This window comes from Bos mutus, chromosome 17, assembly GCF_027580195.1.
Source record: "Bos mutus isolate GX-2022 chromosome 17, NWIPB_WYAK_1.1, whole genome shotgun sequence".
In the NCBI taxonomy this organism is placed as follows: Eukaryota; Metazoa; Chordata; class Mammalia; order Artiodactyla; family Bovidae; genus Bos; species Bos mutus.
The window spans coordinates 148102-169509 of NC_091633.1; the positions used below are offsets into that span (position 1 = coordinate 148102).

General features: G+C 60.4%; 1 protein-coding gene across 3 annotated transcripts; it reads right to left on the reverse strand.

Moving 5' to 3' along the window:
• Nucleotides 1-348: 348 nt before the first annotated feature.
• DGCR8 (DGCR8 microprocessor complex subunit) lies at nucleotides 349-19417 on the reverse strand. 3 transcript variants are annotated; one of them, XM_070385642.1, is made up of 15 exons: nucleotides 19195-19415; nucleotides 16365-16555; nucleotides 13889-14887; nucleotides 13308-13467; nucleotides 11727-11869; nucleotides 11386-11596; nucleotides 10245-10442; nucleotides 10049-10150; nucleotides 9435-9533; nucleotides 8541-8623; nucleotides 3657-3757; nucleotides 3411-3517; nucleotides 2536-2663; nucleotides 1683-1796; nucleotides 349-1498 (listed from the first exon to the last, which is right to left on the reverse strand). In XM_070385642.1, the coding sequence occupies exons 3-15, from the start codon at nucleotides 14606-14608 to the stop codon at nucleotides 1415-1417; spliced, it is 2250 nt and encodes a 749-aa protein (XP_070241743.1). In that variant the 5' UTR covers nucleotides 14609-14887; nucleotides 16365-16555; nucleotides 19195-19415; the 3' UTR covers nucleotides 349-1414. The 3 variants fall into 3 exon arrangements, with proteins under 3 accessions (XP_070241743.1, XP_070241744.1, XP_070241742.1); XM_070385643.1 differs by lacking the exon at nucleotides 16365-16555 and having other exon boundaries at nucleotides 14207-14887; nucleotides 19195-19417; XM_070385641.1 differs by lacking the exon at nucleotides 16365-16555.
• Nucleotides 19418-21408: the final 1991 nt, after the last annotated feature.

Consider the following 21408-nt stretch of genomic DNA (forward strand, 5'->3'; position numbering starts at 1 on the left):
TCATCCATCTCTCTCTGCCCCAGAGGCTGCCCCTCCTGGTAGCAGCAAGAGCTGAGAGGAGCTGGGGACCCCCACCCTCTGCGAGGCTACAGCCTGTGGAGGACCCGCAGCCCCAGGACTAGCAGGCCGGCCGTTCCCTTGGGACAGCTCTGCTTCCCGCCCGTCAAGACTCATGCCTATGGCCATGGCCCAGCTGCCCCCACAGGCCCTCCCTGCCCTCTGCCCCTGCAGCAGAGCCATGCCCACACCCAGGGAAGGGGACAGACGGAGGCAGGACCACGGTGAGGTCACCACCTCCTGCATGACGCATTGGGTCAAGGTGGTGCACTGGCTGCTTTAAGGGCAAAAACAGTTACAGTCAAGTTATTATTCACCACTGTAGACGGGACAGGACAGAAGCAAGCGTATAATTACAGCGACTTGATTTGTGGATTGCTTAACAAAGGTCCACAGGGGCTGACCTCAGTCACGTGGGGGGGCGTTCAGAAGGCTCCGCAGCTAAGGGTGGGGACAGCAGCCCCCCGCCAGGGCCTGGGGTGGGACAGACCCGCCCCCATCCCCGGGGCCACCTGGTCACGCCGCACAGCCGCAGGTGAACTCGAGGGCCACCTGCACCAGCATGAGCGTCTTCAGTTCCTCTTTAAGTAAGTTCACGAGCTAAAATGCATTAACTGGTCACATCTGCTACGTGATTCCACACCTATCTTCTACCCTCACTGTAAAAGCTTCTTTCCAAATGCTAAAATATCATAAAAGCTTTAAAAATTGATGGGCTGACAGACTGGACTGTGCAAAAACTTAGTAAAAAATTACCAGAGGCCAGCAAAGGTGAGGGGCCTCTACCTACAAAGGCGTGTTCAGGGCACTAAGAACGGACGCCAGGCCAGCAAGCAGGCAGGGCAGCGCCCACGCCCGCAGGCAATGCCTCTCTGGTGGTGGTTTGCCTGCAATCTCTGAAAAATAGCTGTGGTACTAAATCCTGTTCATTTTAAACAGTCCTTCCTACTGTTAACTTTTTCAGAAAAAAGAAGGAAAACCCAGGAGGCTGGAAGGGGAGGGGACCAGCCTGCGCCTTCTGGCTGGGTCACTCCACGCCTGTGGGAGCCGGGGGTGCGTGGCCTTCACATTTCACGTCAACTATCACTTCTGGTCAGTGCACGTTACATATAAAATTCATGAAAACCTTCAGGGTCTGTCCACACGACCAGAGCCTCACAGCGATCTCCCAGCTGTCCGTGTCTGCCTGTGCGGCAGGTGGGTGGAGGCCGGGACACAGCCGCCCGGACTGTAGGTGGCCTCCAGGGGAGCTGCGTGGCCTGCCGTCGGGCGTGCGGCGGGGGCGGGGGCCAGAGGCCTGGGTGGCAGGGTGTGTGGGGAGGTCCCCAGTGCGCTGGCAGCCCTGCGCCGGCCGCCCTCACACGTCCACGGTGCACAGGGGCTCGCCGCCGGGCTGTGCGGACGCCACGATGGACATCTTGGGCTTCTTGCGCGTCTCCTCCTGGAAGGACACTGAGGTCAGGCGGGGCCACAGGGACTGCAGCCCAGGCGCAGTGGGGCCCTGGGGAGGGAGCGAGCCCAGCACACAGCACCACGCACTGGTGCTTCCGGGGCGTTAGTCGGGATGCACGCCCCAAGAGGAGGGTCAGGGTCGCAGCCCCCAGGGGCTCGGGGCCAACGCATACCCGCTCCTCCGCCAGCCGCCGCATCTCCTCCTGCAGCTTGCTCAGGATGTGCAGGTTGGGCTTGTTCTTGCGAGCGAACTGCTGCAGCTCGATCACGCTCTTGTCCGAGGTCTCCTGCGGAGCAGAGCCTGCTGGCAGCACCGGCCGGGGCCTCCCCTCCCACAACCCACCTGCCAAGCTGCTGGCTGCCCCTGCTTCAGCCGCCTCCAGCGCGGGGCGTGTGCCAGCCCCCACAGCCTGCCAGCCAGGCATGCACCATGCCCAGAGGCATCCGGCGAGGGTGGCCGGGACCCAACGTGGTCAGGGGGACGGCACGCGCCGGCCCAGGCTTGCCCAGCCCCGCGGCTGCCAGAGGGCCGACGCCACACTCCCCACACATCCATGGGGTGAGCGTGGTGTGAGGGTGCCTGCAGGCCGCGCCCCACCCGATGGCTCTGGGGCCTCCTGGCAGGGCCGGGCACACTTCTCCCCGGCTCCCGGACCAGCAGGACGCTCTCCACGCAGAGACAGGAAGGCAGCGGCTCAGCCACACACGGCCCAGCGCCTCAGGGCCCCCCACACCCCCCAGCCCAGAGCCAGGAGCTCTCTGGGAATGGCTGGGGTGCCCCCCACAGTCCTCACCCTCCATACCCACCACTCACTGGGGACTGTTTCTGAAGTCGGGGGAAAATAATCAAAAACCAGACGTCACTTTCCTGTACTTTCCCCTAAATGCACAAAAACTTAACAGCATTGTGAAATCTCAACATCTCGGCCGAAACAGAGAACAGACACGTGCGGGCTGTTGAGAGGCACATGGTGCTGGTGCCCGGGACAGCGCCCGCCCGGCCGCCGTGCCCCCCAACCCCGTTACCTGCTTGACCATCTTGCTGCTCTCGCGGCCATACATGCGCAGCAAGGACCCCCAGTTCTTGACATGCGGGTGCAGCAGTTGCAGGATCTTCTGAGACGCCAACTGCTTCCCAACGCGCTTGTTCTTGCCTAGGCGGAGACGCGGACAGTCAAGACACCCATGTCCACAGGGCACTGTGTCCAGACGGCACACTCCACACAGCCCTGCCCACCAGAGGCACAGGGGGGCAGGACGTCCCCCAGGCCGCAGCTGTCAAGGCCCCCTGCCTGCAGCTGCAGACACATAGATGATGCATCCCGCAGGGCAGGCTGGGGCCGGAGGGGAGTGCTGTGCGGCGGATGTTTCTAGACGGAGGGAGGAGAGGCCGGGGTGCAGAGCAGGCTGGAGGGGCACGGGGCCTCTGGCCTGGGTGGGTCTGTTCCCACCCTGCCCCCTGCTCAGCGCTGGGCCTCAGCAAGCACTGGTGTCCGTGGGGGACGGCCCAGTCTGCACAATCTCCCGCAGCCTGCTCGAGCATGACCTTCTCCCTTACCCGGTGCTGGGCTGTGTTTAGACAGTCCCACAGTCTCTATGTGAGGCTACCTCCAGCCCTGGGCGAGGCGAAGAGCAGCGGGCCCGGTCCCCTCCCACAGACCCAGCGCTGGGCAGGCCGTGCTGGCAGCCGGGGCCACGGCCCAGCCAGGTGAGCAGCTCAAGCCCGGGACACTAGCCACCACAGCGGCGTGCAGGCTGGCTGGGTCTCAGGGTGACGTGCAGAGCGGCAGGCATGCCCGGAGCTGCCGGCACAGGGCTGAGGCCCCAGCGGGCCTGGGCAGCGGACCCTGCGGCCACTGAAAGCAGGCCCACGTGTGTGTGGGGGGAGGGGCGGGGCTTACACCAGCCGCGCACTGTGTGCTTGCCGCACGCCATGACGTATTCGCTCTTCTGGTTTTTACCAGGAACCACTTCAAACTTGATGGAGGTATCTCCCATCCCGTGGTTTCTGGGGGATAAAGCAGACAGTAAGCAACATTGCCCCGAGACGGCACCCACCGTCCTCCCCAAACCGTGGCTCCCAGCCCAGAAGGGCTCTCCCAGGCGCCACCGGTCCCCTGGGGAGGCCCCCAGCAGGGACACCCCACCTTTTAAGGCACTCGTGGAGGATCTGGTAGGGGGAGAGCAGCCCGGCCTTGCTGGTCAGCTCGTAGACCCGCGAGTCCTCGATACTGATGTGGTTGAAATACTACAAAGAGAAGCAGCCGGTGAGTGCCAGCCATGCCCAGGGCCTGTCCAGCCGCCCCAGCCCTTGTCACGGCCTCTCAGCGACACTGCACCACACCTCGGGCCAGGTCGCCCAAGACACGCCTGCCTGCTGGCCGCGGAGCCCGTCCTGAACCAGAGTCTGATGGGATGACTTGGCCAGAAAGCTAAAGACACACAACCTTTGGAAAAAACCTTGAAAACCATTGTAAGTGAATTTAGAATAGAGAAAGTGACCAGACACAAAAGAATAGAAACTCAGCCACGGTGACGAAGAGGAGGTGCCCAGCCGGTTCACAGAGAAGGAAACTGGCAACAGGGGCCTCGCCAGCCCGGAGCCAGCTGGGACCCTCAGGAGCACAGCTCCTCCATGGCAGTGCTGTGTTCACCTCGCAGGCTGGCCGTGACCCAGAACCAAACACTCTGTCGGAGCCTCTCGGGGAGGCCCCTTCCCCGACTGTCCAGCTCCTGGGGCCCCCAGCCCCACCATCTTCATACAGAACTCCAGGAACCTGCTCCTCCAGGAGCGAGGGGGCTTCCTCCCCCACAGCGTCAGGAGGGGGCCTTGATCCCAGCGAGTGGAAAAGCACCCTGTCTGAGTGTGCCTCCCTCCCAGCACCTCTGGGTGTTAGCCAGCCAGGGCACCCTGAGCCCCGCAGTCAGGGTGCTGCTCAGACCGCCGGCCACGAGGGAAGAACCCACCCCCGGGCACGGGGGGGCAGAGGATGGGGCTGCAGGTCCTACCCCCTGACTGCACAGTGGCGCCCCCAGCAACCAGCCCCCTGCCTTGGGCCACCTTGACGTGAACTCAGGCGGAGGGAAGGGGTTAGAATAAAGGGTTCCCTTCACTTAAATTGTTTTTACTTTCTGGCTGCACCTCCTGGCACGCAGGATCCCAATTCCCCTGCATCAGAAGTGTGGAGTCCCAGCCATAGGACCGCCAGGGAAATCCCAAATGTTCCCTTCACTTTTATCAGAAGGAGCTGTTTCAGGAACTGGGGACAAAAACCAAACGGCAATTTCTCTACTGCAGTAGCTCTTTGCAGGGACCAAGGACAGAGACCAAACGTCTATGTGTTTCTTTATTACATTATCACAAAGACATATGTGCCTAACAGCCCCAAATATAGGGAGCAAACCTGAGGGCAGTGAAGCGACAGCTCGGCAGTAGCTAGGGACTCGCCGCTCTCTCCAGGACAGACCCCCCAGGAGGGCGCACACCCCTGGACAAGCCTCGACAAGCGTTAAAGGGACCAGCTGGAATCACACAAGCTGTGGTTCTGAATCACAATGGAATTAAGATAGAAATCAGTAACTGGAGACCTCCCTGGTGCTCCAGTGGCTAAGACTCCATGCTCCTAATGCTGAGAAGCAGGGTTCGGTTCCTGGTCAGGGAACTAGATCCTACATGCTGCAACTAAGACTTGGGTCAGCCAAATAAAGAAATATGTTAAAAAAGAATAACTGAAGGAAACTGGGGAGATGCACAAATACATGAAAAGTAAACGGTCCTAAATGGTACAAAAAAAGATCTTCACGACCCAGATAACCACGATGGTGTGATCACTCACCTAGAGCCAGACATCCTGGAATGTGAAGTCAAGTGGGCCTTAGGAAGCATCACTACGAACAAAGCTAGTGGAGGTGATGGAATTCCAGTGGAGTTATTTCAAATCCTGAAAGATGATGCTGTGAAAGTGCTGCACTCAATATGCCAGCAAATTATCAGCAGTGGCCTCAGGACTGGAAAAGGTCAGTTTTTATTCCAATCCTAAAGAAACGCAACGCCAAAGAATGCTCAAACTACCGCACAATTGCACTCATCTCACACGCTAGTAAAGTAATGCTCAAAATTCTCCAAGCCAGGCTTCAGCAATATGTGAAACGTGAACTTCCAGATGTTCAAGCTGGTTTTAGAAAAGGCAGAGGAACCAGAGACCAAATTGGCAACATCCACTGGATCATCGAAAAAGCAAGAGAGTTCCAGAAAAACATCTATTTCTGCTTTATTGACTATGCCAAAGCCTTTGACTGTGTGGATCACAATAAACTGTGGAAAATTCTGCAAGAGATGGAAATACCAGACCACCTGACCTGCCTCTTGAGAAATCTGTACGCGGGTCAGGAAGCAACAGTTAGAACTGGACATGGAACAACAGACTGGTTCCAAATAGGAAAAGGAGTACGTCAAGGCTGTATATTGTCACCCTGCTTATTTAACTTATATGCAGAGTACATCATGAGAAACGCTGGGCTGGAAGAAGCACAAGCTGGAATCAAGATTGCCGGGAGAAATATCAATAACCTCAGATATGCAGATGACACCACCCTTATGGCAGAAAGTTGGCTTAAAGCTCAACATTCAGAAAACAAAGATCATGGCATCTGGTCCCATCACTTCATGGGAAATAGATGGGGAAACAGTGGAAACAGTGTCAGACTTTATTTTTGGGGGCTCCAAAATCACTGCAGATGGTAACTGCAGCCATGAAATTATAAGACGCTTACTCCTTGGAAGAAAAGTTATGACCAACCTAGATAGCATATTGAAAAGCAGAGACATTACTTTGCCAACAAAGGTCCATCTAGTCAAGGCTATGGTTTTTCCAGTGGTCATGTACTGATGTGAGAGTTGGACTGTGAAGAAAGCTGAGCGCCGAAGAATTGATGCTTTTGAACTGTGGTGTTGGAGAAGACTCTTGAGAGTCCCTTGGACTGCAAGGAGATCCAACCAGTCCATTCTGAAGGAGATCAGCCCTAAATATTCACTGGAAGGACTGATGCTGAAGCTGAAACTCCAATACTGTGGCCACCTCATGCGAAGAGTTGACTCATTGGAAAAGACCCTGATGCTGGGAGGGATTGGGGGCAGGAGGAGAAGGGGATGGCAGAGGATGAGATGGCTGGGTGGCATCACCGACTCGATGGACGTGAGTCTGAGTGAACTCGGGGAGTTGGTGATGGACAGGGAGGCCTGGTGTGCTGCAGTTCATGGGGTCGCAAAGAGTCGGACATGACTGAGTGACTGAACTGAACTAAAACGGTCCTAAAATAACCACTGGCTCAAAGAAAAAAATCACAAGAGAAGTCAGGAAAATATTGTGACACAGATAAGAAGAAAAACACAACATATATTAAAGCAAAATTATGGGATGCAAATTAGTACACAGAAGAAAATTGACAGCTATAAACTCCACATTTAAAAAGACCTCAAATCAATACCCTAAACCTTAAGAAACTAGAAAAAAGGACAAACCAAACACAAGCCTGGCAGAAAAAAAAAATAAATAAATAAGGCTGGAACTGAAACAGAGAATAAACGAGAACTGCCACACAAGCAGCAGCCGCTGTGAGAAGACCAGCGACGCACAGACACCGAGAGTGGCCGAAAGAAAACAAGACTCAAACTGCTGACACTCAGGGACGAACGCAAGGATGCCACCAGAGGGCACGGCGAACGCCAGGCCCCAGGAGGACCCGGCCAACCGGGAAAACTCCTGCACAGACCCAGAATCCCACAGCCGGCTCGAGCAGCAGCAGAAAACCTGAAAACGCATAACAAGTAAACACCTTGAAAACAAGGAAAAGTCCAGGCACAGACGGTTTCCCTGGTGAATTCTACCAAGTGTTAAAAAAAATTAACATCAATCCTTCACAAACTATTCCACACGATGAAAGAGAAAGGAACACTTTCCCACTCATGCTATGAGGCAAGTACTGCCCTGATACCAACACCAAAGACATCATAAGGAAAAAAAATACAGACCAGCACCCCTTAGAAACACAGCTTCAGAAATCCTTAACAAAACGGCAGCGAGCCAAGCCCGTCCACACACAAAGGTAGCTGTGCGGCACAACTGAGGGCACTCACCCCAGGAAGGCAAGGTCTGTTTCATGCTCAAAAGCTAAGGAGCACAACCCCACACCAGTGGAATCAAAGATAGAAACCATGTGATCACCTCATAGAAGCAGAAAATCCAAAACCCAACATCCACTGCAGACAGAAACGGTCAGCAAACCAGGAGTGGAAGGAAACGTCCTCATGCCGATAAAGCCCCGGCTCAGCAGCAGGAGCACGTGGGTCTGGCCCCACTAACTGCAGAGGTCAGAGGCCGCGGGCCCAGCACAGAAAGCAGCCAGCGCCGCAGGGCTGGCGGGCGGGACAAGCCTGGGCTCAGATGGCGGGCCGGGGCTTCCTTCCGGAGTGATGAACACAAGCTGAGCGCACAAAACCCACTGTGCTGTGTAGCGTAAAAGGGAAAAACTACGGTGTATCTAAGTTACACTTCAACAAAGGTGCTGTGGAAAAAGAGTGCAGGGCTTCCCTGGTGGTCTGCTGGTTGACAGCATGCTTCCACTGCGAGGGGCCGGCCTGGGTTCTGTCCCTGGCCAGGGAACTAGAGCCCACGTGACGCAACTAAGCCCGGCACGGAAGAAACAGAGACAGCTCGGTATTTAAAAAAAGGATGCATCCTTCAGTGTGAGAAGCCCTCGCTGCAAAAACCCACAGAAGCAATCCACCCAAAACAGCTCACAAACAGTTCTAAGTGGTTCTCAACACAAAGAACAGTCCAGCTTTTGCAGCCTCTGCCTCAAAGGCTCGTCCACCACACAGCTGTCGGTGCAGCATGACTTCATTGCAATATGGCAAATGCAGCCTCTCACACCCACAGCGAGATGGGGACGCAGACCCGACAGGGGACGGCCCCCGCCCACAGAGACAGGTGGTTTCCCCGTCCCGATGCGAACGGTGGGCCCATGCTCACCTCCAGCTCCTCGCTGTCTCTGGGCTTCTCCTCCGACGTCTGCTTGACGAAGTCGGGGATGAGGATCTCCAGCGTGGCGCGGGCTGCGGGGAGGAGCACCAGGTGAGGGGCCAAGCTCAGACAGGATGCAGGCCCCAGGGGTGGAGCAGCACTCGGGGAGTTCTGCGGGCCGAGCGTGGGTGCCCTGGGCACAGCACCGGGCACAGGAGCACGCCTGCAGGAGCCGGCCTCGCCAGGGTGGGCTGGGGATGCTGAGCACCTCACAGCTTTCTGCCCTGAGAGCCCACAAACAGCCCACTGATGGGTGGAGCCGGAAGACCCTCTGGAGCCTCTCTAAAGTGGAGGGGCCTCCTGGGCAGTGGGGGAGAGACCACGTGACCCCGGCGCAGCCTGGCACAGTGCCTCCCCAGGAGAGGGGCTAGACAGCTCCCAGAAGCACGCTGCTGCGCTGGCAGGGGTACAGCCAGGCAGCAGGCTTGACAGGAGGAGCCCCCAGGGCCTGCCCAGCTGTGCTCCAGACTGGCAGCCCCAAGTTTCACCGGAAGCACTCGGGAGCGGTCCTCACGAATGTCAGGACCCCCAAGGAGCATGCCTGCCGTGCGGGGTCTACACAGACGGCACCCAGGCTCAGGCAGCACAGAGCGCTGTGTGTGTGGTGGTGGGGGAGGGCGGGGTGTGGAGGGCCGGGGCAGGAGGCGTGGGCACCCCGCCCCCCCGAGCGGACGAAGGTCTTCTATGTTCGCTTCTCACATTCTGCCTTCTTGGTGAATCCTTCCCAGTGAGTGTATAACTTAAAAAGATCCAAGTGGATCACTCCATAGATACCAGACTCGCCCGCCCCACCTCCAGCCAGGATGGTTCACATGGTCCCTCTGACACCAGCAGGCAGGTTACCAGCTTTGTTCTTGGCCAGTTTTTTGCTGCTCGCCGTTCCAGATCCATAGGTCACACCGTCAATGGTCACCGAGGCACCAAAAGGCTCACTTGGGTTCTCTTAAATTAAAATGACCACTTTAAAACACACATGGCCAGGATGTTCACAGCACACCAGCACACACACACTCTGCTCACCGCAGAGTGTGGGGCAGGGCTGCTGCAGGAAGGCAGGGCGGGGGTCCCCGGGGCACTGGGCAGCCACACAGGGAGACAGGCCAGAGGCAGAGCCGCCAGCGACAGAGACCAAGGTCTGAGAAAGATGGACGGGCGTGGGGTGCACACAGAACGCGAGGGGCAGGAACCCAGACTTGGTAAGCCCGAGAAAAAGGGAGACCACGGTGGACCTGAGCTTCCAGCCTTCACTCAGGAGTGCTGAGGGCAGCACCGAGGGAGCCGGCAGCCCTGCGGCTCCTCCAGCCCGAGGCCTGGGGGGGGCTGTGGGAAGGAGGGGACAGCAGGCAAGGATGACCCCCTCCATTTCCTGTCTCATCCCAGCAGGCGGGGCTGCCCCTGACTGATGCCCGAGGGCGAGACGGAAGGCGGGACGGGGAGGCTGGGATAGGGGCACTCACCGCACTCAAAGAAGCTATACACGGGGCGGACCTTGAGCACACGCTGCATGTACTCGTGCAGGATGCACACCTCAGACTTCCCGTTGGGGTTGATGACAAACTCTGTGACGTGACGACAGGGGTCATCTCAGAACAGCCTGAAACCCCGCCTGCGGGAGGGACCCCTGGGCCGCAGGGCGGACGAGGCCAGGCTCACCTTTCTTCGTGGGCGCGTCCTGCACAGACAGCGTGATGAGCTTCTGGTTGGCGGGCAGGATGGGCCTCTCGGACTCGGCCTGTTTTCGCTTCATTTCTCGGTTGAACTGCCGACGCTCAGCCCACGTCCTGAACTTCTTCACGGTCACTTGCTCAAAGTCAAAGCGCTTCTCCAGGTAATTCCGGAACTCCTCAAGGTCTGCACGGATCGACCAGACACCCGAGTGACTGACTCCCAGCCAAAGTCACCCCCTCGGTGGCAGGACGGGTCCAGCCACACAACACCCCTCCCGCTTCCCCTCAAGGATGAGGAGCCAAGCAATCAAGCTCCTTCGCTCTGCCAGGTCCCCCAGGGAGAAACTTCCAGGCTATCCTTTTAGTTTATTTAGAACAGAAAAACAAAAATAAACAAAGAAAAAGGAACGCTTAAAAAAAACACCACTATTAGCCTCCAGGACCTTCTACCCATCCAGAACCAGGTGCCAATGGCTCACAGCAGAGGCGTCAAGCCCAGCACGGCCTCCTGCCCCCGCCTCTCCCCCAGGACCCCAGGCCTCCCGTCAGCAGCCCCCCGCGGCCTGGACGCCACGCACATGCTTGCACACTTAGGAACGGAGCGAAACCACAGAGCTCCCCACACAGCAGTGTAGACCAGTGGGCACATGCTGAGGATGGTGCCACGGGGAGACCATCAGGCAGATGGGAGCCCCTCCAGCTGTGTCTCGAGAATACCCTCGTGCCCGTGGAGCACCAGCGTGCCCCCCGGAGGCTTCCCCACCAGCCCCAGATGCAGCCCCTCCTTGGGAGCAGCCCCCAGCCCCTCACGGGCAGGAGCACAGACAGCTGGGATCAAACACGCACCACCCTCTAACAGGGACTGGACAGGGGCTAAGAGAGCTGCCCCTACAGAAGAGACGCGGGCCAGGGAGGGGTGACCCAGGACTGAGGGCACCCGCGGGGCTGAGACAGTGGCTGCGCCCACCCCAGCAGTGGGACCCAGGACCAACACGCACACACCCTGCGCCAAGAGGCCCGACGGTCGTGACCAAAGGCTGTCTGGGCAGCGGCCCCGGTCGGCGGGCGGGTCTCCTGAGCGCGGGGGCGGGCTCCTTCTTGGGGACCAAGTTCGCCCCGAAGCTTACCGACCGACTCGTCCTTGCACACCTCCACCTTGGCCTTCACCTGCCCCAGGGCCCCGGGTGCCGCCTCAGCCCCCAGCGGGTCCTTCTCGTCCGGGGGCCCCGCGTCGGTGCCCAGCGGGTCGGGCTCGTCCGGGGGCAGCTCCCGCTCCTCACTGTCCTTCATCTTCCGGTAGTGCAGGCAGGGGATGCTGGTCAGGGGAGGGCCGTGTTTCTGCGGGCGGGGAGACCCCACAGCTCACCAGGCTGGACGTGCGGGCCTCTGATGCCCCCACCGGCCTGCCTGGCGACCACCCTCCTCCTGCAGCTCGCAAGACCACGTGCAGGACGGACACGGCCCCTACCCGGATGCTCCCCGTGCCCAGGAAGTAGGGCCTGGACCAGGTGACCACCCGCGACTCCCGGTGCAGGTACACGGGCACTCCGGAATTGTGGAACGTCATGATCCAGCCATCGGGCAGCGGCTCCGTCGGCGGGCGGCCACGGCCTACGCGGAGCAAGAACAGCTGTGGTCACAGGCGCATGGGCGCCGTCAGGACAGTCAGTCAGCCCCCCGGGTGGAAACAGCAGCATGCTGGAGCCAGCCTTACAGAAAAGCTCTGAGCAGGGTGGGGTGGCCCACCCCCACCAGGAGAGCCCAGCCCCGCCTGCAAGCCTGCTCCTCTGCGTGCTGGGCCCGAGCCTCTGGGGGACCCACGGGCACCAGACCCTCCTCACCTGCTCTAGTCCCCGGACACACCGCAGAGCCCTGAGCAGCGCTCCGCAAGACACGGGGCCTCGCTGCAGCTCTGCCGCCCTGACACTGCCTCTCTGCCCGCCTCCCGCGGGTACAGCCACAGGGGCTGGGTAGGCTCCGCTAGGAACCACAGACTGTGGGTCACTGCTCCCTGTGACCAGGTGGCAAGCCTGCACTGTCCCGAGCTGCCAAGGACAGGCCTGCTGCTGGGAGATGCCTTAAGGACAGCTTGCTCTTCTTACTAATATCGGGAGCCAAGTGAAAACCTCAGAAACAAAAGTGAAACGCCACGTGGAATCTAAAAAACACACGGATGAGATGAAAACCACCCCACCGACTCTTGTGGAAACGGAACGACTCCCTCGTGCCAGGTCTGACACCCGCACGCGGCTGACGCCAGGCGAACACCAGCATCAGGACAGCCCGGGAGGGCAGGCAAGGCTGGGCACGCACAGGCCCCCTCAGGCACCCCTGCCCCGAGGGCTGGGCCAGGAGCTGCCTGCAACCAGCCCCGGGTACCCGAGGAGAAGGAGGCGTGTTCGTGACCGTGAGCAGACCAGAGCCCACGCGGCAGACACACGCCCTGCCCTGCCGACGGGAAACGGCGCACCGGCCACGCCTCAGTTCCTCCTGTCATGCCAGCCACCTGCACGGTGCTCAGCAGAAGGCATCGCCTGTGTGCCCGAGTCTCTCCAGCCCCTTCCCACCACCCACCCGACACCAAGAGGCACCCCCAGGCCAAGACAGAAACAGGGAGCCCGAGACGTCCCCGTGTCAGCAGGTGGCCGCACAGGGCAGCTCTGGGCACCCCAACCGCTCTTTCCAGTGTACCCGTGACCCCTCCACCTCTGCCCACACACGGCCATGGGTCGTGCTTTCAGAGCAGACTATGGAATGAGTCCTGCCTGCTTCCAGTGGCTTCCCCAGCACTCGGCACAGAACCCAGAACTCAGACGGGGGCCATGAGCAGCCCCTACGCTCAGCACCGCCTCCATCCGCGGCCTCCACACCCCAGAGCCCCCTCCCCCACGCCCCGGCAGTGCTGTGTCCTCACGCTCCAAGCTGCTGGCACCAACGGGACCCTCCTGCCCACAGTCGCACACAGCCGCCCAGGCCGCCTCCCGGCAGCCTGAGGGCTCTCCCGGAGTACATGCGCCCGAGAGCCTTGCTACTTCCCGGCCCTACTCACTTTTGAGAACCGTTTTAATCTTGGTCATCATTGGCTGCACGCTTGTCTCCCCATCCGACGGGTGGTCGCTGTCTCCTCCGTATTTCTCCTCCATTCGCCTCTTTTTGGGAGCGCAGAGGCCCTCTTCCAGAAGGGCATCAACATCGTTGTCAAAATCATCCTGCAAAACACGCTGTTCAGAAACCGCGGCCCCTGGCACCCGCACTCCTGCCCGCGGCAGGCGTCAGCGACAGCACAGAGAGGAGGTGGTCTCAGGGGCCTAGGTGCGCCTCTGTGGTGCGCGAGCATCTGAAAAACAAACAGGGTGAAACAGCAGCCGAGGCACACGCTCGTGACCAGCAGGTCCTTCCAAGTCGGCGGAGACAAGGGTGCAAGGCAGACCTGCCAGCCAAACTATCTGTTAGCAGAGCTGGGACCCCTGGACTCCTGACGGCTCTCTCTTTCCGCATGGACCTTTCCACCTCCTGTGGGTTTTTTCCTCTGCAACATTGCAACATGGGCTTCCCACAGATGCTGCAACTCCCAAACACCTCTCTTTGGGTTTTGCTAACAGTGCTCCAAAGGAGGGGACGCCGACATACCTCGTAGGAGAAATTCAAGGCCTCTTCGTCCACTCTGTCTCTCTGCACGATCGCTTTAGCCGTGAACCCGCCTGCGCCTTCTTCATCTAGCTCCAAATTGTCAGTAAAATCTTCTAACTCATCGAGCACTGCATACTCCACTCTCTTTTCCTGATCCAGCTCATGTTCCTCATCCCTCTTACCCGCACTCTCACCCCCTGCGCCTACCCCGTTCCCCACGCTCCCGCCAAAGGGACCAGCATGCACGTCCCCACTGACAGGGCTGAGGGCCAGGCCACACTCTGCCCGCACGTCGCGCTCCGCTCCCGTGTACAGCACCTTCCTGTCCTCACTCCTGCAGCTCTCCGTAAAGCTCACGCTAATCTTTACATCCTTAAGCAACTTAAGGTCAGGGGAGAACTTCCGGACCGCAGGTGCATGCCGCGCTGTGCGCGGGCTGTGGCCACTACAGTTCGGGTCTACGAGGAGGCGGGCCTTAGAGGAGGATCCTTTGGAGAGAAGAGAAGCTCCGTAGAAGTTGAGCGGGTCCTCGGCAGGGGGTTCGGCCTGTCCATCACCACCAGAGCCAACGTCCATTACCTCTGCATCACTGGACGTTTGCAGGGGAGGTGGTGGAGACTGTCCACGGGGCAGCGCACGGAGGGGGCGAGCTCGGTCCTCCATCGCCACTCCTCCTGCGGGCTCGCGCGGGAGAGGAGAGGGGCTCCCACATGTCTCCATAGTACAGTGGTTAGGACTACTTTAAAAGACCAGAGTTTTTAAAACCCTGACATAACTCTAGACAGCTAACATGCACAAGTCCGTCGAGACCCGGGTGCGTCCTGCCCGCGCTGTGCACGCTGGCGGCTTAGTCAAGCTGGCCACATTGCTCTTTTCATTAATGTAGACAGCTTTTAGAACCACTGCCTCAATTATTGGAAATCACAATGCACTCAGCTTAAATGACTGACGACTACGCGAGTCTGTCCTCGAGCCGAAGGGGCACCCGTCTTCCTCCACCTGCAAAGAGACGTAAAGGCGCCGTCACACAGCGACCGAGGCCTCCGCTTCCCGGCACCGAGAGTCCAGTGACACCGCCTGAGAAGGGCGCCTTCCATGCTTCAGAACAGGCAAACTCGACTCCCTTCTTCAGAACCTAGATTATAACTTAAACCCTAAGTCAAGTATTTTACTAATTGTCCGCTGTATTTCCAGCTTCAGAAACACAAAAACCGTATTATACTTAGGTTCAAAAAGGATTAAAAAAACCAAAACTCCTCTACTACACTGCACCGCGGCACTCCCCTGGCTCGGCTCACGTGGCCGACCTTCCACAGCACACGGGGGTGTGTGGCTTCCATCCAGCACCAGTGATGTGGGTCCACTCACCTGCTCGGGCCGGTCAGTCAGAGGGCAAGCGGGCGGCCCTCCGCTCAGCTCTGCGGCACTACGGCCTCAGAGGCATGGCCGGGGCTCCGCCACCCGGGACCCCAGGGCACGGGGGCAGGGGCAGTGATGCGGCGGGCTGGGCATGGCTCTGCTCCCAGGAGGAGGAGCGCTGGGAGCCACGGGGACGGAGCCCGGCCGGGCGGGCAGGGAGAGGCTGCGGGGGCCGGCTGAGCCCAGGCACGGGGGTCCTGGCAGCCTCTTGGAGCCTGGCTCCATGCTGGGGCAGCAGGCAGGCCCAGGGTGAAGGTACCCTCAGGCCACAGTTCAGTCCCTACACAGAAGGGAGGCCCACACCCGCGAGAAGAGCGGACACAGAACTGACCACACTGCCGAAAGGGTGGAGGCGGAGAGCGGGACGAGGCAGCCCCAAAGACCCACAGGGCCTCTCCCCAGGGGACACTCATGCCGAGCGGGTGGAGGCGGAGAGCAGGACGAGGCAGCCCCAAGGACCCACAGGGCCTCTCCCCAGGGGACACGCAAGCAGGGCCCGCAGAGAAGGGTGCTCGGAGCCTCTGGGCAGAACCGGCCAACGGGGCCGAGGCCACCAGGACGAATCAGCCAGGCGGTCACCCACTCCACAGGAGAGGCCACCCAGAGAGCGAGGGCAGACCAAGAAAAGGGCTGGGGACGCAACCCTGGGGAGTTCGCGCCAGAGGGAAGACACCAGGCTGAGAAGGCAGGGCGGGGCGTCCAAACAAGGGGCCGCGGCAGGGAGGTCCCAGCAGAGCAGAACACGTGCAGACACGCACGCAGGCGCACACACACACGCACGTGCACACACGCACCCCCACACCGTGCAGACACGCGCACGAACATGCCATGCACATGGATGCAGACACACATGCGTGCGCACACCACTCGGGGCGGCTTGCGGGTTGCAGACAGACAGGAAACAGCAGACACCACACGTTTTAAGAGGTTACGGTGGAGGGACAGGACATCAAAGACAGAGACTTGTTTAGGTGTAACCAATTCATCCAACAACTATTCACTGACCACCTACTCTGATGGGGGCAGCAGCATCAACAAGAGGGCAGCAACCACTGACCTGTCTTCTACTTCCCGGGTCCCAAGGTGTCCTCATGTTTCTGAACACAATACCTCCCCCGCAGGCACGTCTGCCAAAAGCGCTAAGGACCAAGGAAACAGGGCACGCAGGTGGTGACGGACACGGGGCCGGGAGGCCACGGAGGCGGCGCCGGACGCACGAGGACCGCCGAGCAGGGCACGGCCAGTCTCCTGGCACCAAGAAAGCTCATTTCAGACAGGCAGGCCAGCACGCCCAGCACTACAGAACACTGACACGACCAGGACCAAAGCCCTGGGCACCAGGCAGGTCTGCCAAGACCCCAGCAAGAGCCCACCCGTGATTCTGGGGGCCAAAAAGGCTAAAAGGAAAAGACGTGAAGAGGACGGGGACACCTCCGGCCATGTTCAGAGGCTGAGAAGCTCAGTGTAGAAGCACAGAACTAAGATGATAACGATGAAACCTGATGAAGGGAGGCCTTGAAGAGGTGCCCAGAGTGCAGGCTGGGAGCTGCGGCAAGTGGTCCTTGGAGTTTGGGGAGCCGTCGGGCCCCGGGGCAGCAGTGCGCTGAGGGCTCCGCTGCAGGCTGTCCCGAGCACGCTCCTGACCTTCCCTGTTCGCTATCTGCACCCGTCAACGCCTTCCATGCGGCGCACACAAAACACTGCAGATGCTGAGGACGGGAGACAGACGAAACCCCCGGCCCCAGAGCTTACACATTAGCAGAGAGACGGACAAGTAACAACTAAGAAAAACTGAGACGCGTTCAAGAGAAAGCAAAGCAAGGAGCTGAGGAAAGGTGGGCAGCGAAGGGCTCACAGCCAACACCCCCTGAAGGCAGAGGAGGGGATATTCCAGGCAACATCGAGAAGAACAAAGGCCCCGGGGTGGGAGCACGGGGTGGCGGATAACAGCAGTGTGCCCGGGGGAAGAGGCCAGGGCAGTGAGGGTAAGGAGACCAGGACTCCGGCTCTTATCTCGAGAGACAGGCCCCTGGACAGGAGGGTCCAAGTGGTGAGGTCACATGATCCAAGGTCAGCAGTCACGACCAGCCCCCGGGCAGGCCCTGCTCTAAGCACGTTGCACACTATCACTCACCAGTTCTCACACAGCACCGTGAGAAAAAGGTTAAGGACAGAGAGGTTAAGCAACTTGCTCAAGGTCATACAGCGAGAAGGTGGTGGAGTGCTTTACCACCCAGGTAAGGTAGCTCCAGTCTGTACTGCCTTGGATTACACTTACGGTTGAAAAGAACAGCTCTGTGTCCTGAAAATCCCTAAGTGGGTAGATAATAGGAGGCACAAGGGTGAGAGCAAAGAAACGAATAAAGAGGCTCACCAGGCAGCCTGGACCAGCACGTCAAGCTGGACGTGGTGAGAAACCGCCCTGAGGAGTGCATGGAGACCGAGGAGACTCCACACTCAGGGACAGAGGTGGTGAAGGCAGCGTGGGGAGTGTTCGGGTGGGTGAAGATCATAGCCTAGGTTTAGACACGGCTACTTGGCACCAAAGTAACACGTGGAGGTGTGGAAGAGGCAGCCAGAAGCATGCAGCTGTCAGAAGGGAGGCCGGGGCTGGAGACGGACATGCAGGTCTCAGGAGAGACAGCGTTAAAATCAGGGACTGGACGAGATCGCCAAGGAAGGGAGCGCAGATCCTACGAGAAGCCAAGACTCACTTCCCTACCCTGAGATCACAGTCAGATTATAAAAGCCCGGAGACATGCCCCACATGGTGGCCGGGGCCACAACGGGCTCAGAGGCGGGCCCTCCCGCCATCGCTACTGCTCCAGCTGACGGCACACACGGATGCAAACCCGGGCGTCAAGTGGACGGTGAGCCAGCAGCAGGCTTGCAGCAGGCACCCCCGGGCCCGGCACAGTGCAAAACCAAGACACTCCGACAGCGCCCTTCACTTGGGTCCACTTGCTGGGCGGGCGTGGAGGCGCTGTCTCGAAAGGTCCAGTGCTGTAGCTGCCGCCTTTCGTCAAGCCTCTCGCTGCAGCCTCCCGCCCAACCCAGCGGCAGAATGACCTCACCCCGTCCTTTTCTCATCTTCCCTCCGCCTCGCATCCCACACTCACTGGCGCCACTGCTGACTGGCCGTTCCCCCCCTTCTGGTGGGTGACCACCTGCGGCAGGGTTTCTGGCCCGCTCTACCCGCCGCCCAGGACTGGAGTCCAGTCTGCGGCCAGGACACAGGACACCCGCCTAGCATTTGGGGCCTAGCAGTCCCCTGCCCTAGCCCGGACGGCTGGGCGCCGGGTAACCGAGGCACATGCGAGCATGCAAACAAGTCAAGTTCCTACCCTGAGCAACCCAGGTCCATCGGAGGACACCTGGCGGGGACCACTGTCAACAGGTGGTCACCTTCCACTTGTTTCTACCCCAGGGTCATTGTTACGACAAAACCACATCCCGATCGTCTACGTGACCCTGGGTCCGTGAGCGTGTGGTGGAAAAGACGGAAGGCTCCTCACGTTTCCCAGGCTCTCGTGCCCGGCAGGGTCCCGGGCCGGCACCGCCGCGGTAGGGACCTTGCCCGCCCGAAAGCCCCTTATGGCTTCGGGCCCACCGGACGAGGGGTCTCCTCACACCCCGGGGCCGGCCCGCGCGGAAAGCGAGCGGCGCGGCGGCCCCCGGCCCCGGCCCAGACCCCAGCGGGCCCCGCGCCCGCGCCCTCGGCGCCTCACAAAGGCGGACGGGGATTCCGCGTGGCCGGGCCCGCCCGCGCCCGCCCGCCGCCCGCCGGCCCCGCGGCCTCGGCCCGGGAGCGGAAGGGCGCGCCTCACGCAGGCCACAGCGCCGCCCACCCGCCCGGCCGCGGGGCGCCCCTCGCGCCCCGCACCTACCTCCGGCGCCCGCGGCCCGCCTGCAGCGCAGAGCCTCGCGGCCCGGCCGCCGCCGCCGCCGCCGCCCTCCAGAGGGGCCGCGCGGGCGCTCTTCGCTCGGCGGGACCCGCCTGCCGCGCGCGGCGAGCGGAGGGCGGGCCTTGGCGCGCGCAGCCAATCCGGCGCGCGGCCTGCCCGCATTGGGGGAGCCGCCGGGCGGGCTGCGGAGACCGCCAATCGGCGGCGCGCGGCGCTCGCGGCCGCGGAGCGCGACCCAATGAACGGCGCGGCTGCGCGGGCGCGACCGGGCGCTGAGGCCTCCGCCGCGCTAACGGTCGCCGCCGGGGCGGGTCTCGGCGCGCGGAGGGCGCCGGGAACGGGGGGAGCGCGGGGGACGCCGGGAACGGGGGGAGCGCGGGGGACGCCGGGAGCGAGGGCGCGCGGGGGACGCCGGGAGCGGGGTGCGGGAGCTCAGGACGCGCCTTGGCTCTGAGCGAGACCGCAGGCACGCCGACCTCCACGCTCTCCGTGTGAAAGCGGTGAGCGTAACGATAAGGGGGCCAAAGTCAGGAGGGCGCCGCTGTCCGGCCCTTCTCGGCTTGCTGGTCCTGCGCGAGGAGCCAGGACTGCCCCTGCCGAGGCGGGAGCTCCCCCGGCACGGAGACGGCTGCAAACCAGAGCCGGCGGTGCGGACCGAGGGCCGAGAGCGAGGGCCGGGCGGGGCCCGTCAGTTTGACGGCGTTACAGAGCACCCCGCGCCACCCCCCAACACTCCCTGGCTGCAAGGCCAAGGCGGTGACTTTGCAGGAGACAATTGGGAAGACCGCTCCGCCAGGCGCCCCAGCAAAGGTGCGCACGTCCACCATCAGAGCGGATAAAGACGTGTCGGTTTGTGTCTTCAAGATGCCTCGATTAAAAAAAAAAAGGAGGGAAAAACGCCAGTAAAGGGACATACGGAGGGCCTCCCGAGAAAGACATACTAAAGCCGGAAGGGCAAAACCCATGTGTAATCACAAAGAGCCGGCAAACTCACAGGAGGGTCCTTCTACCCCCAAAATGGCCAGTACTTTTCAAAAAATGTCAAGATCACTCAAGTCAGAGAGACTGGGGAGCCCTTAGAGCTGGAGGAGCAACAACTAAGTGTGATGAGGGGTCAGGCAAGGATTATTAGTGGGACAAAGCTCAGCAGATTAGGTAACAATATTGTATCAATGCTAATTTCATGGTTGTAAATGTTTACTGTGGTTAGGTAAGGTGTTGAGATTGGATCTCTGGGAAGGATACTGGATTCTTTGTTCCATTTTTCAAGTTTGTAGCAAGTTGAAATCATTTCCTAAAAAGAGCCAGGGGAGGGGTGCTGCAGGTCACTAAGCTGGAGGCCCACCTAGGTCTTCCCTCCCTGCCTGCCCTCTCCTTGCCAGGCTGTGCCACAGGGTTGGCACCAGGCACCCCACAGCGGGCACCGAGCCCTGTGAGGGTCTGGCTCTCGGACTCAGCCAGCTGCTGGCCTTGCCCAGTGCACTTAGAGCCCATGGGAACCCCCCAGCCCACCACCCTCCATCTAGCCGCCTCACCACACTTCATTGCCTCCTGAGGTAGGGACCCCACCTACCCCAGTCAAACCTGAGACCTCAGCCCTGCACACTACAGCCAACTTCCCACTTGGCCTGGCACCAAGCAGGTGACAGACAAGGACCTTACCACGGGACCACCCCGCTGTTCTCAGCTGGCTCCAGCATCGGAGTCACAAAGATCAATGCCTGGAAGCTGGAACTCCAGCACAAGCTGGGGGAGAAAACCTTTTCCCTTGGGGCTTCTGAGTTTCCACCTCAGCCTGGCTCACTTGAGGGGGTCTCTGCCAGCACAGGAGATCAAAAGACTCCGTGGGGGGCGGGGGGGGGGGTCGTCTCTGCAGACAGGAGCCAGGAGCCCAGGCCCAACAGACTGACAAGACCTGAGGATCCCTGCATCCCTCGCTGATGGTGTGCTCACAGGAGTCAGGCGCCCAGGCCCGACAGGACTAGACCTGAGGTCTCCGAGGTCCCTAGCTGGCTGTGTGCTCACAGACGTGGCTCTGTGCCTGCACACCTCCGCTCGGCCGTCCTGGGGCTGGAGAACAAGCAGCTCATCGGGGAAGGGGCATGAGAGACTCCAGCAGGGACTCGGATCAGATGCATCTGGTGACAAGCACAGAGGCCTCTTCTGGGCATGTCAAAGGCCCTTCCAGGAGACAGC

What these genes read in the sequence shown, in the direction of transcription:
- DGCR8 (XM_070385641.1), bottom strand. Translation starts at nt 14,608, where the DNA reads ATGGAGACATGTGGGAGCCCCTCTCCTCTCCCGCGCGAGCCCGCAGGA. An exon ending in GATTAAAACGGTTCTCAAAA is followed by an intron (nt 11,870 to 13,307) that starts GTGAGTAGGGCC and finishes TGCTCCGCGTAG; the next exon opens with GCCGTGGCCGCCCGCCGACG. An exon ending in CTCCACGAGTGCCTTAAAAG is followed by an intron (nt 3,518 to 3,656) that starts GTGGGGTGTCCC and finishes TTTATCCCCCAG; the next exon opens with AAACCACGGGATGGGAGATA.